The sequence below is a fragment of the Nanorana parkeri genome, unplaced genomic scaffold (genome assembly GCF_000935625.1).
Source record: "Nanorana parkeri isolate BGI_ZX_2015 unplaced genomic scaffold, ASM93562v1 scaffold186, whole genome shotgun sequence".
In the NCBI taxonomy this organism is placed as follows: Eukaryota; Metazoa; Chordata; class Amphibia; order Anura; family Dicroglossidae; genus Nanorana; species Nanorana parkeri.
In genome coordinates this window covers 776,561-799,284 of record NW_017306454.1, presented here as the reverse complement: position 1 = coordinate 799,284, position 22,724 = coordinate 776,561, and the positions used below count along the sequence as shown (strand labels likewise).

At 44.0% G+C, this 22,724-nt stretch overlaps 1 protein-coding gene across 1 annotated transcript in view; it reads left to right on the top strand.

Moving 5' to 3' along the window:
• The window catches only part of TTC3 (tetratricopeptide repeat domain 3), an 85,113-nt gene that overhangs the window by 46,732 nt on the left and 15,657 nt on the right, over nt 1-22,724 (top strand). The window contains 12 exon segments of the mRNA XM_018555138.1: nt 491-583; nt 3,529-3,593; nt 4,324-4,454; nt 7,636-7,905; nt 9,934-9,980; nt 11,678-11,734; nt 12,969-13,042; nt 13,545-13,700; nt 14,602-15,295; nt 17,313-17,378; nt 19,521-19,670; nt 21,397-21,536. Of these exon segments, the coding sequence (XP_018410640.1) occupies nt 491-583; nt 3,529-3,593; nt 4,324-4,454; nt 7,636-7,905; nt 9,934-9,980; nt 11,678-11,734; nt 12,969-13,042; nt 13,545-13,700; nt 14,602-15,295; nt 17,313-17,378; nt 19,521-19,670; nt 21,397-21,536 (1,943 nt within the window).

Here is a 22,724-nt window from a genome sequence, read left to right as displayed (position 1 = left end):
TTGGAATAAGTGGACTTGGTTTAGCCCATATGCCTTTAAAGCCCAAAAGCCACATGGGGTTGTCTTCCCAGCCACTGATTTTGTTCATTTATCTCTCGTGTACCCCTGACTGGGACTGCCCATCCCAACTAGAAGATTTCCAGTGCTGGCATGAGAGTTCATTAGGGCTTTGAGTTTGTGTTGATGGCATCAGTTTGAGATCATTCAGAAATCATTGACCGGTTCATTGGACCTGCAGTTGACCACCTTCTGACTTATTGACATGCTTCATGAGGGTTTTACATTCCTATTTACTGCTATTGGAATGCAAAACCCATTTGAAGTGAACAAAAGCCATTCATTGCCTGGATGGGAAGGGGGTTTAACACCGCGGATGTCAACTGGTTAAAATGTGAAATCCATTTTTAAATTGTAATAAAGTGAAACATTCCACACAATGATAAAATAGTGATATAATAGTGTTATGGAACTGATTTATTCTTCCCCACAGGATATCCTAAGATACTCATGTCTGACCCCGGACTGCAGAGGCGTCATTTCTCATATTGTAATATATGATTCTACAGGGGAAGTGAAGTGTGAGGTATGTTCTCTGTGAGATGCTGGATTTACAGTGACTTTGTTTTTTACATTATATTAATTTTATAGAATAAGCTTTCTTTTTAGTTTTAGTAGTAGTCGAGTCCTTTTTCTGTTTTGTTATTATTATACAGGATTTATATAGCGCCAACAGTTTGCACAGAGCCATAAAATATAAGGAAGAAATTACAATACAATTCAAGACAAGATAAGGAGGGCACTGCCCCTGAGGGCTTACAATCTAAAAGGGAGGGGCAAGTGATACATGAGGAGGGAGCTGTGTGGGGATGAATTGTTTGAGAACGTGATGGTTGAGTGGTTAGGTTGAGGTTGGATAGGCTTCCCTGAAGAGATGAGTCTTAAGGGATCGCCAAAAGGCAGTCTGAGTGGGAGATAGACGGACAGGTTGGGGTAAAGAGTTCCAGAGGATGTTCACTTACGTGGTACGAATGACTGCAGCTTATAGCACAGCCCAGTTTCAGTGTCTTGAAATGTATGCAAGAAGGTCTTTTTAGTCATCTGCACCAAGGCTTTTAGAACCAATAGGTATGACTATTCATCTAATTTTTTATGTCATAATTGCTTTTTTAAACCGCCATTTTAATTTGCTGTCAGTCTACTTGGCATGATATTAATCCTATCCAATACAGGAATACAGACACTCCTCACTTAACGACCGAGTTCCATTCCTACGACTAGGTCGTTAAGCGAATTAGTCACAAAGTGAGGAAATCTGCTAACATATACAGTACATGACTTAGGTTTGCATACCGCAAACACCAATGTAAAGTACAGTAATGAATACTGGCTGACCGACCGACCAACTGCGGGAACGAGACGTAGACTGAGAATGGGAGATGTTAGATGAGCTTGCCCCAAGTTCTCCTACAGTGTACATACCAACTGGTCTGAGAGCTTGTAAGTCCGAGCGGTCATTAAACAGGTAGGTAGGTTAAGTGAGGAGTAGCTGTATGGGCGGTGCCTTAAAGGCTGGGTTCACACCTAGGCGTATTGAATATGCGCATTTCGTGTCGCACGTTTTTACCGCGATTCGCAGTAAAATAAAACGCGCGACAAACGCGCGTTCCTGAGGGCTACCTGGCTGTATACCAATGGATACGCGCGGCAAAAACGCCCCAAAGAAGCTCCTGTACTTCTTTGGGCGTAGGGCATTTTGTAGTGCGTTCATACGGCCTGTAATAAGCCCAGGTGTGAACCATACTCATAGGAAATAATGGGATTTTGGTGTTTGAGCGTTTTGCAGAGCGTAGGAACGCGCTACAAAACGCCCAGGTGTGAACCAGGCCTAACTGCTGTTATTGTCATCTCTGATTCACAGCCACCAGTTTCTTTCCTGGAACAAATATTCTTCCAGTGAGCTCTGGAAAGTCTGATTTCTAGTTCTGCGTGCTTGCTTTCAGGTCAATGACTCTCCAGATAGTGAAGCCAGGATCGGAACTGCTTTTGGACATCCAGAAGGCTCCAGACATTTCGTGTCCTTCAGTGGACAAGGAACATTTTTGTGCTCTCCATCAAATCCTTTTCTTGAAGTCCATTAAGGGACACAGGTCCCACTCTTCTCTGTTTTGATCATGCTTTTGGTACTGCTTTGCAAAAAAACTGAGGCACGCTAGTTGTTTACAAGGTAATATGGGCTTGCCTACAGTTTTTTCGCTTGCCATTGTCCAAAATCTTTCCTGTAGGTGGCAGTATAACCCAAAGATTAAAAACTTCCTTGTACCTCAATGGACTCCAAGTGAAGGATTTTACTGCTGATTTAGAAACTCAGGTTGTAGATAGGGATGCACTGATACTAGTATCGGTATTTGGGCGAGTACTCGTACGCCCCCAAATGCTCCGATGCCTGGCCCAATACTTTAGCTTCCGGTTTCAGGAAGCAAGGCAACGCGTCATTACACGGCGGCCGGCTTCCTGGTTGGCCGGGAAGCCGGCTCCATGCTCCGTCACTAGTGGTCATGAGAAAGCATGGAACCGGCTTCCCGGCCAATTAGGAAGCTCGGTGCTGTGTAATGACTCTTTGCCCGGCTTTCTGATTGGTCGAGAAGCCGACCATTCAGGAAGCCGGGCAGCACGACATTACACGGTGGTTGGCCGGGAAGCCGGCTCCATGCTCACTAGTGGTCATGAGAAAGCATGGAACCGGCTTCCCGGCCAATTACGAAGCTCGGTGCTGTGTAATGACTCTTTGCCCGGCTTTCTGATTGGTCGAGAAGCCGACCATTCAGGAAGCCGGGCAGCACGACATTACACGGTGCCCAGCTTCCTGATTGGCCAAAAAGCCAGCTCCATGCTTTTTCATCACCTAGTGACAAGGGAGCATGAAGCAGGCTTCCCTGCTAATCGGGAAGCTGGGTGGTGAGTCTTTACACGCCTCCTGGCTTCCTTAATGGGACTTCCAGTATCGGTATTCGGTATCAGTGAGTACAGAAAAAAAAATAGCGGTACTCGATACCGAAAAACCGGTATCGGTGCATCCCCAGTTGTAGATCCCTTTTTTATTTAGGTTTAAGAATCCTAAAATACTGCATATTGCTTTAACTGCATTTATTGCTATACATTGTATTTGTAATTGACAAAAAGGATTTTATGGTGAGTACAATAATCATAGTTCACTTTGTGAAAGGACTGGGGGATGTCTGGATCTTCTGTCAAGCTTTTATTGCAGTCTTATTGGCTGTTAGAGATTTCCCCTTGCTTCTAATCTTGAATACTCTTTTGGGACAGGAAGTGAGGATAATCTCCAACAATTATTGCAGTGGCTCGGTTTACAGAAATAGGAAATTGGGGAAAATTTCTTAAACAGCAGTTAAAATAAATCTCAGCGCTTTAAAGCGCACCCTATCCAAAACGACAAACTTCCACTGTTTATTGTAGGTGCAATTGTCTTTCGGTGCATATTTACATTTTTGTATTACACTTTCTTTCTAGTTTGAAGATAAAATGATAAAGAAGAAAGAGCCACATAAACCTGCAGTAAAAAACAAAAGCACAAGGTAAAATCACATCTGATGTAAACGTTGTAACATTGTAAAGGAAATACTTTGTTGCCGGTGACTCATAGACCTCTAATGTCACCTTAAAGAGAACCTGTCAACCCCAATGTGCTATCACATAAGGGGCTTTTGAACCCCACCATGTGATAGCAATAAAGTTAACAAAAACATTTAAAAAAATAAAGGTAAATTAAATTTAAAAGTACGAAGAAGAAAAAAGTCCCCTGCAAACACTCCTCCCACCCAAAGTGCGATCGCCTGCATTGGAACGTGCGCTACCACAATGCCCTGTGTTCCAGTGTTGTGCGATTGCAAAAAAGTGTGCATGCAGTTTTGTTCTGAAGTAAACTTTTATTTCTCTCCCGTTCATGCGTCCCGATCTTCTGTCCCAGGGTCCTGTGTTCCATCCTTTTTTCCAGTCGCTGGCATTGACGGCGTGGCTGTTGAGAGCCACTTCAATGAACGGAGAGAAAAGGATTTTACAGTGAGTACAAAATCCTATTTCTCTCCCGTTCATTGAAGGACACAGGGAACAGATCGTAGATCCTGAATGGTAGTAACTTGGTAAAAATAGTTTTGATTGGTTAATGTGTCTGAATTTAATGCGATTTCTTAAACACCCGTTCCTGTCCTTGTCAGCTAAAGTTACTTCTGCCCTTTGCCACATGCTCACATAGGTATTCCTCCCAAGGTTTCTGTATCATAATTTTATATCTTTTCTTGTTTCAAGTATCAAAAAACAGAAAGCTAAGCATGAAAATAAAGCAGAGAGGAAGAAAGCATTAGAGGAAGAACACGTAGATCAGCCACATGGTGGTATTCGAGGGAAACGTCAAGAGAAAGTCCTTCCTGATCCAGTTGGTGAGTGCCGATGCTGTGATCTCTTATGCTGATGTTATAGAAGCGGTGCAGATTTGTTGGAAGAGTGGTGGCTGACATCCCATGTCTCATCCTATCTACCTATGTACTTTTTTAGTTTAGTAGAAGCTATTTTTTGCCAAAACTGAAGTTACTTGTTGGTTAACTTGTGTTTATATTTTCTCCTTGAGAGAGAGAATGGGTTTATAGTCTCCTGACAATCTGTTGTCTTTGGTCAGGGACGACGGAGTTCTGGGAATGTAACTGGCATGCATTTATTATGCCAAATTACCCTTAGGCTTGCCACAGAACTAAACATTAAAGTTTTTAGGGAAATGGGGAAACTCCTGACTAATGTTGACAGTCCAGATAAAGCTAAAAACATCCAACTCATTAAGGGCCGGTTCACACCATAAAGTCTGCGTTCTAGAGCGGTCTGCCTCTGGGACGCAAGCTGTCCGCCACCCGGAGGCAGGAGGGGGTGTGACAGTGCATTGAAGTCAATGGCACCACAGCCACCGACTGCCGGGTGAAAGCCCGCACCCGAAACGCAGGCACATTGGTGCCTGCGTTCCCGTCCAGGGCGATCTGCAAAAATAGTGCTTGCAGCATTTTTGCACATCGCACTGGAGTGGAATGCAGGCACCAATGTGCCTGCGTTCCAGGTGCGGGCGATTGCACTGAAGGCGGGGGACATGGCTGTGGTGCCATTGACTTCAATGCACTGCCACGCCCCCTCCCACCCCTGAACGCAGGCAGTCTGTCAGCTTGCATTCCGGAGGCAGAACGCTCTGTAACGCAGACTTTGTGGTGTGAACCGGCCCTAAGAGGATTTTTAGGAGCCCCCTCCACCACCACCACCCTTATCAGGGCTTAGCAGCATTCTACCATAAAGAATTTGAATGGGAAGTTGCTATCCCAGAGTTTGTTTTGAATTGCAGTTTAAAGTCTGATTCAGTCGCTGCTAAACCAACTGGTCCATATGACTCCACTGTGTCCTGTAGTGCTGTATGGGTCCGCTGATCAAAGCATGGAGCTCACAGGAGGACCAGATATCGAACACACTTGGAAAGTGTGCAAGATGCCAAAGATTCTTCAGCAAGCTTAGTCCTTTAAGAGGGGTTGTATAGGGTGAAGGGCCGGTCAGAGTATTCATTGTAAGGCAGCCCTTTTTCTCAAGTTTTTATCCTAGTGAATAACTTTAAAGCCCAATTCCAGCAAAAGCTTCTTTTTGTTGCTATCTAAATCCCGACTAGAAAGATTCTCTGTGACTTCTGCTCCTTCTGACTCCCAGCCACCAGGACAAGAAGTGAGAGGAAACCTCCCCAATAAGTATACAGGCAGCAATAAAAATCTGACTGAGGTCTTTATCACTATATCCAAAAACCGTTGTGGCTGGGTTGAATTTTAATGGCCAGAACTCGGCTCTTTTTACTTTTGTCTTCATACAACTGACTTTGTTTTGTTTTTATCTTCCCAGTGAGTAATGTCTACCATATACCGTGGGATCCTTTGCTGTCACAAATAATGCAGAAACAACAGTTGATAATTAGAGGAAGTCCCATGTCCTTTCATAGTTTTTGGGAATCTATAGCCGCATGGAGAGTTATAAGTGTACAAGAACTGAATGAATTTGACAAGAATATCAGCCCACCGCCTCAGTCCAATAGCAAAATGAAAAACCTTCTCAATCATCTCTACAAGCAAAATGACAGAGTCAAAACCAGAGTGCTCCTCTATCTGCTAAAAGTCAACCATGAACATATATCTAGTGATCTGCATAAGTGGATATTAATGGTAGATGAAAAAGGTAAGCAAGTGAATAGCTAGCGTGTTCAGTTTTTGTTTTGGCTCCTACCTCTTTTGTGTGCATTTAATGGTGTATTTGCAATATTTGAAGTGAAACTAAACTCCCCCCCCTCCCCCGAACAGAAAAAAAAGCAGGAGAAACATGAAAGGTCTCTTTTGCAAATAAAAACAAAAACCTTTTCCGTGGTTCCTTCCTGGTGATATTGTGTCTTTTGCATGCACTGTGCTCTTTGCTCAGTTCTTAAAGTGGAATTAAAGTCAAACTTTTTTCGCCCACTTCCCAGTGGACTTACCTTAAAGGAGAACTATGGGGTTAAGGCTTTTCCCCATAGCTCTCCTTAAGGTAACGGGAGGACACAAACTAGCGTCCTCCCGTCACCCTAGGCTCAGTATGTAGCTCGCGGTATACTGAGACGCCGCAGTATACCGCAAGCTGCTGCTCGCTGTATACCGAGACGCCGCAGCTGAAGCGGATCCTGACAATTGTGCCGGGATCCGCCCAGCTGCGTGACTGACAGCTGGCTCTGCCTATCTAGAGGCAGAGCCAGCTGTACCCGCCCCCTCCCCCGTCCGTTCCGCCAGTCAGCGCTGGCGGATCGGAGCGGGGAGGGGGGAATCCAGCCCCTCCCCTGTCACGGCAGAGAGCCGTGACAGGATCGAGAGGTGAGCGAACGCCGGTATGTGTTCGCTCACCTCCCGATCTACTGAGCCGACCTGTGACAGTCTCATTGTCACAGGTCGGCTAGAACTATGAGGTGAGTGAAAAGCACTCACCTCATAGTTCTCCTTTTAAATTATGCCTCTTGATCCGATCATCTTCTTTACTGTCCTTTTTAGCTGTCCCTCCAGTGCTGCTGCGGGTCTCCGATCCAGTGCTGACTCCTCTGTCCTCTTCTTTCATGTCCCACTGTGTCTGTGCTGGTGCACGCTGCTCCATAGACTTACCTTGTGTCTCTCCTCGTCTCCCGGCCGAACATCTAAGCTGTACATTGCGCCTGCCCCAAGATCCTTTGCAGCCGCCAGATACATTTTCAGATGTTTGGACGGGATTGCGTGACGGAGACACAGGTAACTATTAACCCTTTAAAAAAGTTTTTTTTTTTAAATGTTTTTCATAAATCTACTGCTGGCTAGCTGTAGATATATGCAAAAACATGCAAGGGTTTAATAACCCTTTAACATGCTAGGAATGGTGTTGCACAATGCTGTCAAATTAAAATTGGGAGATTGCTACCTGGACAAGGGAGAATAACTTGTGCTGTGCTGGTGCTCTGTCATTACGTGTGAAGGTCTTGTTGCCTTCAAACACAAGACTTACGATGTAAGATTTTCTGTGCATTTTTCATATGGTGTTTTTTTTTCTCTTTTATTAAAGGTCTGCTAGCTGCAGAAGGATTCCGAAATCGTAATGAAGAACATTTGAAAAGTATTAAACCGCAGGATGTCGTTAGCTTATGGAACAAATCCTACGGGAAGATCATAAACCAAGAAATACCTGACTTCTTCTCGAACAGCCTGTATGACACCCTGTGTAGCATGAACACAAAGGATTTCCGGTGCTTTTTATGGTTTCTGGAGGAGAACCGGAACATTGAGTCTGTGGACACTTTAGGAAAAGAATTAGATAAATATTTTCAAGAGATGGGTGAGCTATTGAATATGCTTCTAGGCTAGCAGTTGCTTCTGGATTGGAGGTGATGATTTCATTTTAATGAAACAGTCTTGATGACACTGATATCTATCTAGCGGCCCAAGCAACCAATCAGATATGGTCTTTTATGGATTGGGCTAAGCTCAGTTTTTTGAATTTCCTTGATCTGATGACAGACTGAGCAGAGGTTTTCTGCTGGTCTCTGCAAGGATTTATTTAATATCATGGAGCTATGCCTAGGGCTGCAGGAATCAGATTTAGAAGGGGCAGAGCCATGCACCAGAATTTCCAGCCTGTGATGACCTTTCTAAAAATGATCGCGGGGGTGTGGGGGGGTTTCACAGTAGATTGCTGTGGTAATAAACTTTTGCCCAGGCAAATGTACACTAAGCAGAAGAGTGTGCTTTTTAGTCCTCAGGCTGTACCCTGCTACATTTGTAGTAGGATTCAGTTTTAACTTGGTGTCCTTGGAGGTTGTGTGCTAGAACCTAGAAGTATGACATCTTACAGCAGAAATGAAGGTCCTTTTTTTTTCTTTGCCAACGTTTGTTAGACAGGAAAGGGTTTGTAATGCATTAATGGTTTGGTTAATGCAAAGGATGACATTTTGGGAGCTCCTTCAAGATCTCGATCCTTCTCTTAGCTGTCCCATTGTAGCTTTAGGCTGCCTAGGACCAGGAAATAGACCAAGTCTGCCTCAGACTCGAAATTAGCTCCCATTCATACCTAAGCATTTTGTCGCTTAAGGTATTACTAAAGGCATGGCTTGTTTTTTTACCTTACTGCAATAATGCAACCTCTGCCTTAAGGTAAAAATGCTCCATACCATTCCGTCGTCTGACCCCCCCCCCTTTTATCTGTCAGCGCCACTTGTCGTTGCAGCTGGTTGCGGGGAAGGAGATTGGGAGCAGAGGAGTTATAGGCTCCTTCTGTCATCAATCAACCTTCTGGGTGGAGAGAAGGTGTGGCCTGCTGTAGGGCTGAGTGTGTGTCTATAGACGCTCACAGCTACTGCGTGCATGGCCGGGAACGAACACCCTTAGGTGCCTTCACAGCAGATGTTGGCACCCCTGCGGGGAAAGAACTATGCGGCGAGCGGGAAATGGGCGTATTTTAAAAACGGGCAGCGATGCCTGTTACCATACAAGCGATCCGCCGGCTTTAGAGCGTGTATGGGGTGCCGATCGGTCCCCCTCCGCAGGTGGTGTCTATTTACCCGACGTGACCCGATCTTTTATATTTTACCAAAAAACTGGGTAATAATAAATGTTTCCTAACAATGTAAAAAAAAACTTTTTTTTTTTTCAAAATTTTCTGTAATTTTTCCTAATTATAATAAAAAATAAAAACCCGCAGTGGTGTTTAAATACCACCAAAATAAAGCTCTATCTGTCCCCAAAAAATGGTATAAAATTCATTTCAGTACAGCGTTGCATGACGGAATAAACGTCAGTCAAAGTATCGCAGCGCTGAACACTGAAAAATGGCTTGGCCAGGAAGGGGGTCTAAACACCTGGTCTTGAAGTGGTTAATATCACTTTACAGCTAAGCGACAAAACTCTCAAGACAAGGAATCCCATTTGCATGTTTTGTTGCAGAAACTTTCCAATTAAAGTTAATAGGACCAAAAAGCGCTGTAATCTGCCAAAAAGTAGCTTGTGTGCTGTGCGTTCCAGTGCAGCGCAATGAAAACCAATTGTGCATGCAGTTTTATTCTGAAGTAAGCTGTATGTTTTAAACTTTGTGTATTTTATTTTAAATTAAGGATGACATTTTTTTTTTATCCGATTTAATCGATTTTAATCAAAATAATAATCAGCCAACTAATCGATTTATGAAAATAATCATTAGGGACAGCCCTAACTCATTCACAAACCACTGACAATAATGGACTATAAGAAGATTAAAAGGTGTGAGGTTTCAATTGGGCTTTAAAAAAACACCTATTTGGTGTATTCAACTATGTATTTCTGTCAATAACATTACATGTAACGCATTTTCACCTTTTTCTGTTTACTACAGATGTACCATGTGATAAAGTTCCAGCTTATTCCCTTGAAGATTTGAGTGTAAGTTCATGTAATATGAGATATTGGCGTTATTGAGTCCATTCACTTAATTTTTGTGGGTAACTGAATTGCAGCCGACAATAGTTTATTATCTTATCAGCTCTGAGATGAAACTGAAGAATATTTGACTTCTTTTATTCAGTTGACTTAAAAGTTAAATTACAGGCAAACCGCTAAATAATCAGATTGGATGCATATTGGATGCATATAAGGTAGTTGATTACCTGCTAAGGGATTTGTATTTGTCCATTCACAGCTCTGGCACACGGCACAGTCCTGTCTGGAAGGGCAATAGACCTGCTTTTTCTTGGCTGAATGTAATTAAAGTGTATCTAGATGTGAGCAGGTTCACATCTTGTTCTTGCTGCAGCCAGTGATAGAAGGTATGAGATGTGCAGGGAGATAAAGGCAGGCTGCTGTTGGCATTGAAGTTGCAAGCTTAATTTGGAAAGGTTCCAGCTTGAATAAGAGCAATGTTAACACCAAGTTTTCTGCAAACTTTTACCTCGAGCAGCTTTCTTGAAGATTTTAAAGCTCCCTTCAGTTCCAAAATGTTAGGCACAGATTTTAATGAGAGTGCTGACTGTCGCTTTAAACAAGCTGCTAGCAGGTATCGGCAGACTTTCAGCATGCTTTAAATTGTGCTTTGGATATAGTGGAAAGAGGTGTTCTAATCAGTCAGGTTTTACTTGCTGGCTGTGCCACGGTTACGAAAACTCACCCTCTCTCTTTGTCCTGGTGACCTTTATCACTGAAAGTGAAAGAAAATCCCACATTTTGGGTTATCAGAACAGGAATAGATGGGACATCTTCCAATGAGGGCACTAGGTTTGGTGACCCTGCTGACCATCAAGGAATTCCCTCACTTTGAAGGGATTTCCGCTCAATTCCTGTTGTGGCTATCGAACAGGAAGCAAATGGAAATCTCCCAAATGTGACAAAGATGGTAAAAAAAAAAAAAGCTGCCAGTTATAACCCTCCCTTACTCTATCCAAAACGTCTAGATTGTTCACTTCTCCGGCCTTCTCCAAACTCTTCACCCTTCTGTGAATAACCCTGTTAGTGTTTTTGCTTCTGTTCTACATTAAACTTACCAAAGCCTTCCAGCAGCTTGTTAGACAGTTAGCACTCCCATTAAGATCTTCAATTTTTAAACTTCCCAAACTGGAGCTGAATGGCGCATTTAAAAGCTGCAATAAAGCTTGCCAAAATCTCGCTGTTCACACTGCCCTTATACAAGCCAAAGCCTGTGTGAACTAGGCCTGAAAGTGAATCGCACGTCAGTGCAGCAGGCAGGTAAAGCATGAGATACTGAATGCTGCTGCAGGTATGTGCAGGGGTCTCTACATACCTGCTCTTCATACCTGGTGGCGGCTTTGTTTTCCTAAAGTGACAGGGTCTCATTAATGTTTTATCAATATATTTGTGGTGGGTATGTGTCCGCCCTCTTGTAAGTGTTGTATTTCCCTATTAGTCCCTGAACACACCTGTTAGATTTGCACATCACCCCTCAGAAGAACCCTTTACAGCCCAATACTTGCTTGGTCACCAGCTCATTGCTTGGAATGACTGGGCCATGTATGGCTGTCCTAAGGTCTACTGATATAAACTGGGACATCAGGTCTCCCTGTACTAAACTACTCCTACCCTAATGTAGCTGAACTCTATAATTTCTCCCTTCTCTCTTTTGCATACAGAATAAAGGTCTGAAGATTAAACCTAAACATCGGAAAAAGAAACAGAATCAGCCGAAGGTAAGTGCCTGCGCAGACTGTTCTGAAATGTGAGTAGTAATGGGGGACCCGTCCTAACAGAAGAATGCAAGCTGACATTTCTGATCTCTGTTTTGAAATAAGGATTTCTGTCATAGCGATACTTTGCCTTTTGTACTTGGAGTTCCTGACCAGTATCTAGTATAGAGAAGAACGCTGATGTTCCTCTGACTTTATTTGTTGCATGCTTGTTCCTGCTCTTACTTTTTAAAGCCCAGCAAACAGTATTTTGCTGAGGCCCCACTCTTTCTTGTTGACTGGTGTACTTTAAGACCATATAGAGGTTCCATGGTGACATCACATTCTGGCTCCCGACACCTCTACAGGGCACGCAGGGAGCTGTACCAGCAATGCAGATATGGATGGAGCTCTGTCATAGCACAGCATCCCACACTGGACCCCAGACTGAGGATTCACTCCAGTTTTTGTAAGGAAGGAAGACTGGGTGGATGTTAAAAAAAATAAAATAAAACTAAACATTGTGTGTGGGATAGTGGTTGTGTATGTATGTCAGTGTTTTTGAGGGCCCATTCTACTACAGTGCATTAATCGCCTAGTACCATGTGATAAACGCACTGTACCACGCAATCGCACCTACCGTACATTCTGGTATGGGAGGTGTGTTGTGTTGCCATTCATTTGAATGATACCCCAAACGCACCTGCCACCCACAGTTCGTTCACCCACACCGGAACGCGCGGTACCGCAATGCCATGCATTCTACTGCAATGCGACTTGGGTCGTGACCTAATGACTAAGGACAAATGTGGGTCCTGAGGTTACATAGGTTGAGAACCACTGCTTTAAACCAAACCTGTGCTTTGCCTATGTAGGACAAATCAACAGGTTCACTTTGATGAGCTAGTCCTCAACAGGGTATCCCTCACCTTGAATATGTTGTCTTGCCTCACTGTCATGCTGCGACCAAGTGAAGGAAGCCTAAACTTGGAGTCACCTGCATTGGAGCTTACACAGGGCTAAGGGCCATCCTTCCTCATGTGTCAATGTTGGGCCACTTGGCAAGCAGCTGCACTGCCACATGATAGAATGGGTGCAGGTTATATGCTCCGCCACCCTCAGACGTACAGTGCATTTTCTGTGTGGTCCGGAGCAAATAAATTGTACGTGTTACAGGGAAGGGAACTCTGCTTGGGGAAAATAATAGGTTTGCTATGTTTTATGAATGCAAAAACTAACTTGTGTTTTATCTTTTCAGCCTATATATAAACTCTCTGGTGCTGTTAGTACCAGATCTCAGGAGGATGATATTTTTACAGAAGAAAATACCTTGTGAGTGCTTTTCGGTTGTGTGTTTTAAGATGGCTTTTATTGTACCTAAAGCCAAAACTTTTATTTCTTCTTCCTGTCTTGTAGAGACAACAGGAAGGGAGAGGAAATCACTCCAAAGTAAGGAAACCCTCTCTCAGGCAGTTGTCACCGCAGCAAATGTCCTTATTGTACGAATTCCCCTCTATTCCTTTTCTGATGACAACTTGGCTTTCCTATACCTTTCTGTGCCAGTAAAATGGCTGGAAGGACAAATGGGGAGATTAATCAACTTTATTGGGAGCACAGACCATAATAAAAACCTGACCAAGGTTGCTTGCTCTATTTGCCTCTTAACAAAAAAAGTTTTGGCTCCATATCCACTTAAAATTCTGGATTCCGACATGTCATCATTTGGTATTACTTTGGTTTTACCCTTGTACAATGTGTTCTAGGTTTTATAGTAAGTTATATTGTATTTCCACTAAATACACTTAAGTTTTTGATCATTTTTTCCCTCCTTCAGAAGCCTTTTGGACCCCTATGAGCCATTTGTAATACCTGAATTCCTGAGGCGAGACATAGATGAGTTTCAGAATATCTACGGTCCAGAAATATTTGGGAACAGATATTCGGTGCTGGTAGATGATGCCATGGACCCTGTCCGGGAAACTCTTTATGAGTAAGTCTTCTCTGTAATCTCTTAGTATTGTATATCTCTGGAGGGGGGGTATTCCTATTAAAATGTCCATCTTGGCCCTAACATCAGATTAAGTGCTTGAAGGTTGATGAGTAATTACGTTGAACATTAAGGGCCATTCACATCCACTGTCCCAGAGTGGTAGTTGCTGTGCAGAAGCCTTCATGTTTTTGGAAGTGTGTGATCATTTCACACAGCTGTGCCCCGTCTACTGCTGCGTGCAGGGTCGTATCGGGCAGCTCCCGGGAAGGACAGGTGCTGCGTATGATTAGTATGCAGCTCCTGTCTTTCTCTATGGGAGTACGCAGCCGTACGCCGCCCTACATTTCTCCGCCCTGCATGTACTCGTACGCTGACAGGATGGTTCCGGTCTGCGTCCGAGCCAGGCCACCCATACGGACCTGCACTTGGAGTGAGCGTAGGGCGGCGTACGGCCGCGTACTCCCATAGCGAAGGACAGGAGCTGCGTACTAATCACACGCAGCACCTGTCTTTCCCGGAAGCTGCCCGATACGGCCGTGCACACAGCTATACGTGTCGACTTTTTCTCATGTGAATGAGGCCTAAGTCAGTCTGCATCCTCTCTTTGACCAGCCACTGTAAAACCCATGACTGTCTGATACAGCCTAGCGGCCTAGCCCCTCAGCTGCTGCCTCTCTCTGTTACATTGCAGTCAAATACAGCTCAGCGTTTCTGCTGCTGCCTCTAACTCTCTTACCAGCTAGTGTAAAAATCCATCAAGTCCTATATAGCTCAGTGCCTTTTTCTGTCGCCAGAAGTTAACTCGCCAGAAGTTAGTCTGTGCACATGATTTGGAGGAGCTGAAATGAAAGAAATGCAGCAGTATTTTAACTTGTGTATATGGTTCGTCTCTCCTGCTTAGGTACTTTTCTCAAATATTGGAGGAACATGGACCCCTCAGCTTAGAGGATGAAATTCTGGTCGGGGAGTACAAAAGTTTTCCAGAGGAAACGCAGAGGATGGTAGAAGCATCTGGTGGACTGAAGGATTTTCTCTTGGAGTCATATTTGTTTACCATGGAGGGAGACTTTGTGGCTCTAACAGGTTATGACATTCCATACCTGGAACACTATGGAGGGAGTCAGCAGCTGAACCCAACCGCCGAGGAGTTTAGACCTTTGTTCTGTAGCCCTATACCTGATAATATTGACTTATATTCTGACCCCGGTCAGCTCGAGCCTAAACATTTATATCCCAGAACAGCTGGTACAAGACGGCCTTTAAGCCTACATAGTGATATAACCTTAAATTATACTGAATATTCTGATATATGTAGTAATCTTGATCACAGAACTTTGGGCACACCTGACAGTCCTAACTCTGACATAGACCCGGAATCCGATGGTGGTGATGAATATGATACGACGGATGGAGCTAGTGTTATAAGTAGCAGTGACTCCGGACCTTCCTCTGTAGATCAGAATATAACAATAAGTGAAAATGAGCCATTAAGCCAAGAAAACCCTTATACAGGTCAGCTGGACTCTAACATTAATAAGTCCTTAAACAGTGACGTTCAGCCGAGGAATAAACGGACTGCTATAGTATCTGTACAGGTAAGGAGGCTTCTGTGCTTGTCCAAGACAAAGAATAGCTAAAGGAATTCAAACTTGTACTATGTTGTTTTGAAACAGTACAAGGGTCATTATTAGAGATGCACCGAAATGAAATTTTGAGACTGAAAATAAAAGTCAGGCCGAAACCGGAAAAAAAAAATTCCAAGCTTTTAAAAAACAATTTTTAAATATTTTATTTTTTCTAAACTTTGTAATTTAATTTTTTTATTAAATATTTTAAATTTTTGTCTTTTACTGTTGGGGGCTTCGGTGAAATATCCGGGAAACAGATCCCTAATATTTCCCTTTCACCGCAGAAAAAGAGATTGAGAACACAGAGTCCACAATCTTTTTCTGCAGCCCAGCATTGAATGAACAGGAATCCTCTGTATTGTACTGAGTGTTCCTGTTCATTCATACACTAGATATAGTGCGAGTTATTATGTGCACAATCGTGAATGAACAGGAAGTCATGTAGATCACTTCCTATTCATTCACAACTGGTACATTGTAACTCATGCGATGTCCGGTTATTTACAAACATTCAGCTATCACTAATCGCTGACTGCTTGTACCCGCTCTCCATCCATCCTGCATCGGCTGTCACAGGAGGCTTAGCGAGCGGTGTGGGGAGGAGAGCTCGGTCTCATTTAACAGCTTACTCCCCTCCCCCTCACCACCGGCTCGGCCTTCTGTGACGGCTGTCTCTGCCCCCACTTTGCTCTCCATCCTGATTGGTCACAGGAGGCTGAGCGGGGAGGTGCGGGAGTAGAGTTCAGCCTCCTGTGATATCACGGCTCACAATGCTTTCCTCGCCGCTGGACACTGCGCTGTGTCAGAGTACACACAGCACAGCGCCGACCGGGGAGGAGAGAAACTAGTGATGCACCGCAATTTCGGGTGAAGCATGGCACTTTCAGCATTTTGCCCAAAGTGCCATTTTTGTCTGATATGTTTAGGTGGCCAAAATTTCGGTGCAACCCTACTCATTACATTAGGTATATTTTGCTAAAATGAACCTGTGTTCACTTTTTTCCCCCCCACACATGAGAAAATGACAGGTTCTCTTGATAGCCTAATTCCCTGCTCAACCTTCCAATGCTTCCACACCACTCTTCTCAGCTGCCAGTGGCCTGAGTAGGAAGCCCTGAGTAAGTTCTGGGTTGCTCTGCATTAGAAATTACACAGAGCCAAAGATGTCAGCTCTGTACCCTTGTGACAGTGCTCCGGCCTCACAATTGGGTGATTAGCCACTAAGCACTGCATCATGGGAGGAGCAGGAGAAGATTACGCCACCATACCCTGAAGTACCTGCTGTTTGTTATGGCTTTGGTTGATGAACAATGTGTCAGAGGAATGTATTGAATGTCAGGATCAATAAAGAGGCAGGGTCTCAAATGAGCCTATTTCTTTTCCCACCACGGGCAACGTGACTGGTTCACCTTAGAAAGTGAACCCCCAGAGCGTGTGTTACTCGAGTATTTTGCAAATATATACAATTCATAAATCCAACAGCCAACACTAAAGGGACGGCACATGCTTTACATGACGGAATACCCTGCCCTGAGTTTTCAGTGGAAATGCACTTTATTAAAATGTCACTGTAACCCGTTAAACACATTTAGAAGCAGTGAATTTCACAGAAGGCCTGAAGCCTTAGACCTAGTACTGATAATTGTGTTACATTTTCCTGTCCACTGACCAAATCTGCAGGGGATTTCCTTTATCGGGGATCCTAATCTCAAGGTTCCAGTTTACCGTTTCTTCCACAGGCAATTGGCAGATTATTATTTGATTTGTAGATCTCTGTTCTGTACATCAGAGAGATGAATAGAGGTCTGGAAATGGTTACCGATGGCTGACGAGATCAGCAAGAAGTACCGTGCATGGGTGGGCACTGTTTGGTGGTGCCTATGCTCACTAGTAGCTTGCTAAGCATTTGAAAACTAGAGACAGGTGCGTAAAAGTTTCCTTTATATTAATGTTATTTTTTTCCATTTTCTTCCTTTTATTTCAGGTAAATACAGAAATGTCACATTGTGAAGTAAATACAGATGTCTTTCAGCCCTTCGAGTCTCAGCAGGTAAGATGTTACTTCACCTATTCATGGACAAGTCTCTGACCTTCTGTTTTCCTGATTACTTGACTTCTCTACTTTTCACCAAGCAGAGGGGGAGTCGGTCAAGTGATTTTGGCGGCTGTTCATCACTTGTAATTAGCCTGCTGCTCCGTCCCACCCCCCCCATGGTCCGTCCCCCTCTGCCGGCCGCCTCTCTCCCCACTGTAGTTTTTGGGGGGCCCGGACCGTGGCAAATTACTGCATGATGGAGAGCGAGGAGCAGACCGGAGAACTCCTGTTCTCCGCACTGCTCTGTGTTAACAGTAAGATGGGAGCACTGTACACAGCCTTCCAATCTCAGCTGTCACAGGAGAGCCAGCAGAGCTCCTGTATTGGGAGGTGACAGGTTCAGTAAAGAGAACCTTTCACCTCCAAATGCTATCACACAGGTGCTTGTTATCTCCTGTGTGATGGCGATAAATTAAGTTCAAAAAATGTAAAAAAATAATAAATAAAAAATTGCTAAATAAAAATTTAAAAAGTAAGATAAGAAAAATAAAAATTTACCAAAAAAATAATTATAATAAAGAATAATAATTTTACTGTTGGGGGGTCACCACAACTTGGCAAATGTTACCCAGCCCCAGAAAGGTTGAGAACCACTGCCCTGAAGAATCCTGGTTGGGTGAAACATGTAGTTTCTGTGATTTTTTTAATGTCATACATCACTTGTGACGATGGAGCTGGCTTCCCAGCCAATCAGGAAGCCGGGCAGCGTGTAATGACTCGCTACCCGGCTTCCTGATACCGGACGCTCAAGTATCAGGCTAGGTATTGGAGCATTTGGGTGAGTAAGAGTACTCAGCATCGGTGCATCCCTAATACCCAGCATCTTGTACTCCTACACTGTAGTATATGCTCCCATCATTAAGTGAGCACTGCTCATTTCAGAAGTTTGGAATGACACCCCTGGTGAAGAAGGATCCCCTCACCTCTTTAGACTGACCAAAAGACTATTGGAGAGACGTGTTATTTTTTTTATTGGAGCATTACTTTAAAAAGGCCGAACCTTTTTTGGCCGTAGTTCTCTTTAGGTTCACAGGAGGAGATATAGTAATGTCCTCCTGTGACCCAAAACTCAGCATATACTGACAGCGCAGAGCCGCGCTGCAGCCTGATTGACAGCCTGCCCCCTCCCCTGTCCGTCCCTCCAGTCAGCGCTGGAGGAATGGACAGGGGAGAGGGGAATCCCTGCGGCAAGTGGGGACGGACAGTCACTACTCTCTGCATGGAGAAGATCGGAACTGAGTGATCAGCGCTACGTAGTCGCTCAGCTCTCCATAGAGTGTGACTATTGCAGTGTTACACGTCGGTTCTAATTATGGGGATCAGTGTATTTCACTCATCCCATAGATCTCCTTATGATCTCCACTATGAAACTACTCCAGGACTACTCCAGCTGCTGCTTAACGCTTGCATGCCATAGTTATACCACAATATGTGCTGTGTGCGCTGCTTGTGTCCCTGAGTCCATAGTTGTAGAGCCAAAAGTAAAAATATTGAATTGTTGGTGCTCAGCACTCGGCCCCTTGGTGCTGTAAGAGCAAACAGAAAGATGTTTAATCATTAACCAAAGGCAAGATTGGTATTGCTCTATGAGAATTAGTTATGTGTTGTGTCATTGAAGGAGGATGGTCCACCAGTACAGGAAGCCATCATTCTGTAGATATTGGCCAGCCATGCTTCATTAGACTGACATTACCAGCCATGAGGTCACTGACCTGGAATATTTAGTATAAATGCTTGAACAAGCATAGGTTTTCTTTCTGTCCCTTTAATAAAGTGGGATACATCTTGCTGGCTTGGACTTCTGCTCTCTGCGGGTTTTGATTCTTGATTTGGTCTTTCTGTTGGTGCAGGATCCCAGCACTACAAGTCTACAGTGCTAATCTAATGATTAACCATTGTGTATCTTTTCTCTGTGGATACTCACATGTACGTACTGTATTCTGGTCGTGCATCCTTGAAGAATCCATTTACAATATTTGTAACATGAACCTGTGCACGGAGATGTCGCCTGTCGCTGTGTGACACCGGCAGAAAGCCAGCCATAGGCATGTTCTACTGTTCCAGAGTAATATGTGTGATTGTATGCTCTTATTTCAGGGGGATATTTTGCGTATGGAAAAGGAGCAGGTAGCACTGATAGACCAACTCAAAGAAGCAACTGAGAAATATGAGAACTTGAAGAGCCGCTTCCAAGAAGAGAAAGATGGCCTAGAAGAGCAGATAAAGAACACTGTAGAGACAAATAAGGTATCCAAGTCTTTTATTTTTTCATTTTTTTATATGCAGAAATCCCATATAAGAACATAAATCAGAATGCATATACACTCACTGGGCTCTTTATTAGGTACACCTTGCTAGTACTGGGTTGGACCCCTTTTGTCTTCAGAACTGCTTTCATTCTTCGTGGAATTGATTCAACAAGGGGATGGAAACATTCCTTAGAGGGTTTGGTCCATACTGACATGATAGCATCACACAGTTGCTGCAGATTTGGCGGCTGCACATCCATGATGCGAAGCTCCACCAGCCTGAACTGTTGATACAAGGCAGGATGGATCCATGCTTTCATGTTGTTTTACATCAAATTCTGGCCCGACCATCCGAATGTCGCAACAGAAATGGAGACTCAGACCAGGCAACGTTTTTCCAATCTTCTATTTTACAATTTTGGTGAGCCTGTGCGGATTGTATCCTCCGTTGCCTGTTCTTAGCTGACATGAGTGGCACTCGGTGTTGTCTTCTGTGGCTGCAGCCCATCTGATTCAAGGTTCAATGTGCTGTGTGTTCAGAGATGCTCTTCTGCATACCTGGGATGTAACGAGGGGTTATTTGAGTTCCTGTTGCCTTTCTATCATCTTGAACCAGTCTGCCCATTCTCCTCTGACCTCTGGCATCAACAAGGTATTCTTGCCCAGAGACCTGCCGCTCACTAGATATTTTCTCTTTTTTGGACCATTCTCTGTAAACCCGAGAGATGGTTGTGTATGAAAATCCCAGGAGATCAGTTTCTGAGATTTCAGTTTCTGAAATACTCAGACCAGCCAGTCTGGCTCCAACAACCATGCCACGTTCAAAGTCACTTAAATCACCTTTCTTCCCCATTCTGATGCTCAGTTTGAACTTCAGCAGACCATCTTGACCACGTCTACATGCCTAAATGTATTACGTTACTGACATGTGATTGGCTGATTAGATATTTGTGTTAACGAGCAGTTGAAGAGGTGTACCTAATAAAGTGGCCGGTGAGTGTATGCTTATAATAACAGAGCCATAACCCACAAAACATAAAAAAATGTAAGGGTCGGTCCACCAAAAAAAACCTACATTTTAGTTTTAGTAGGTAAAGACACACATCTGGTACCATCACTAAATATATCTGCAAATAGCGTTTTCCCCCATTTCCCCCCCCCCGATCATCCTCCAGGACAGCAACCGGAGAAATGATTGGTTCATCCAACTACAGTACACACAACTAGATAGGTTTCAAGGTTTAAAAACCCCTCCCACCCCCCTGTCCTTCAGTTTAGATTGCGATTCCTACCATCCAGGACTTGGCAACATTTGTCGTCTTTCATGATCGGATGGTCATTGGGTCAGCGGTCTCCATCTGATGCAGCTCTGCTGGGTTATGGTTGCTGTAAAACTAGCATACTATCTCTGGAAGGAGCTTAAAGCAGACCTCCCCCCGGATCCTCACTAATAAACTAAAAGGCATTTTTAAATGCATATGAAATGGCAATTTAAAAAAACATAATTTTATTATTTGCAAGCTTTTTTCCCCTTGATTACCAATTATTTCTGTGTGTTTGTCCCGATGGCAGATGATTTCTTTTTTTTATTTTGCTTCCTGGTCTGGGGAAATTCATCTTCTGAGCATGCTGCGTTGGTCCGCTGTACACGCAAAGTTCTGTAATCGCCTTCTTACCTGTTATCATAGCAGTTTTCATTGCCAACGCGTGTTCTTCTTCCACAGATTACGAAAAAAGAACTGAGTTGGTTTCAGCAGGAATATGAGAACGTGTCCAAGAAATGGCATCAAGAGAAGAAGGAAAACCAGGAGAAGATTAAGGCTCTTAAAAATAATGTTAAAATGACTATAGACGCCAGTGACAGGTGAGGACTTGGTGTTTGGTTTCTATACATAATCATGCTACTCATCAGTGTGGTATCATAAAGGGTTCGTAGCCCACCTTTTCCAGTACCTCACACAGGGTTTTATCAGGTAATCCAGCCAGCCACATGGTCACATGTCTTCTGATCATCTCCACCCTGTAATCCCTCTTTGTAGTCCCTTGGCTCACAAAGCAACTCTGCAAGCCCAGGGACACTGCAGAGGGATTCAGGATCGGGGAACACAACGAGAGATTGGTGAACTCCCATTCACTGATGTCCTTTAATATTTAATGACCTCCAAAAGCGCTCAGTTCTGACAAATTCTTGAGTCAGAACACATGGCAGCAAATCAAGGAGTCCTGTGTTCCTATTCCACATTGCATGTACACACCTATTAGGGGACACATGTTGGATATCCCCATGTATGCCAGACAAAGAAGAATCATTTAAAGGGGTTCTAAACCCTCCGGGTTTTTTTTGCTTATATCTACTGCTAGCATGCAATAGATATAGGCAAGAAGTGTAAAAAAAAAAACCGCTTAAAATCATTTTAAACTTACCTCGTTATCGCCGCTCGCTCCCGCGGCGAGAATCAGGAACTGCTCGTACGGCCGCAAAGGATCTTGGGGCGGGCGCATGCGCAGTTCCGATTCTCGGCCGGGAGACGAGCAGGGACGCAAGGTAAATCTATAGATGCGTGCACCCGCCTGCAGACACCGCTGGATCGGAGAGACAGAGCAGTCAGCGCTGGATCGGAGTGACGTCACACCGCTGGAGGGACAGATGAAAACATGGGGGAAGATCGGAAAAAGAGACATCATTTAAGGTAAGTGCTAACATTTACATGGGGGGGAGGGGAAAAATGTTTGCCTTTTAATATCACTTTAAGACCATCATTCAGGGTTAAATCTAAAGCTGGATTCACACTATTCTGTGTGCATGCAACCAAGCACGGCAAAGCACATGTGTAAGTGTGAGCAGCAGTCTCGTATACTTTACCTTTTCTTCTAACACTAAACTGCTTCAGCTAAATGTGAACCAGCCACATGGGAAATAATGGGATTTCCACTTGCACTGCATCTACTGCATGGCTTTTGCTGCATGAAAATAGTCTGGCTTGAATAGACCCTAAAGTGATGAGCTGTAAAGGTCTTTTGGGGGGGGGGGGGGTTGGGGGGGGAATTTCAA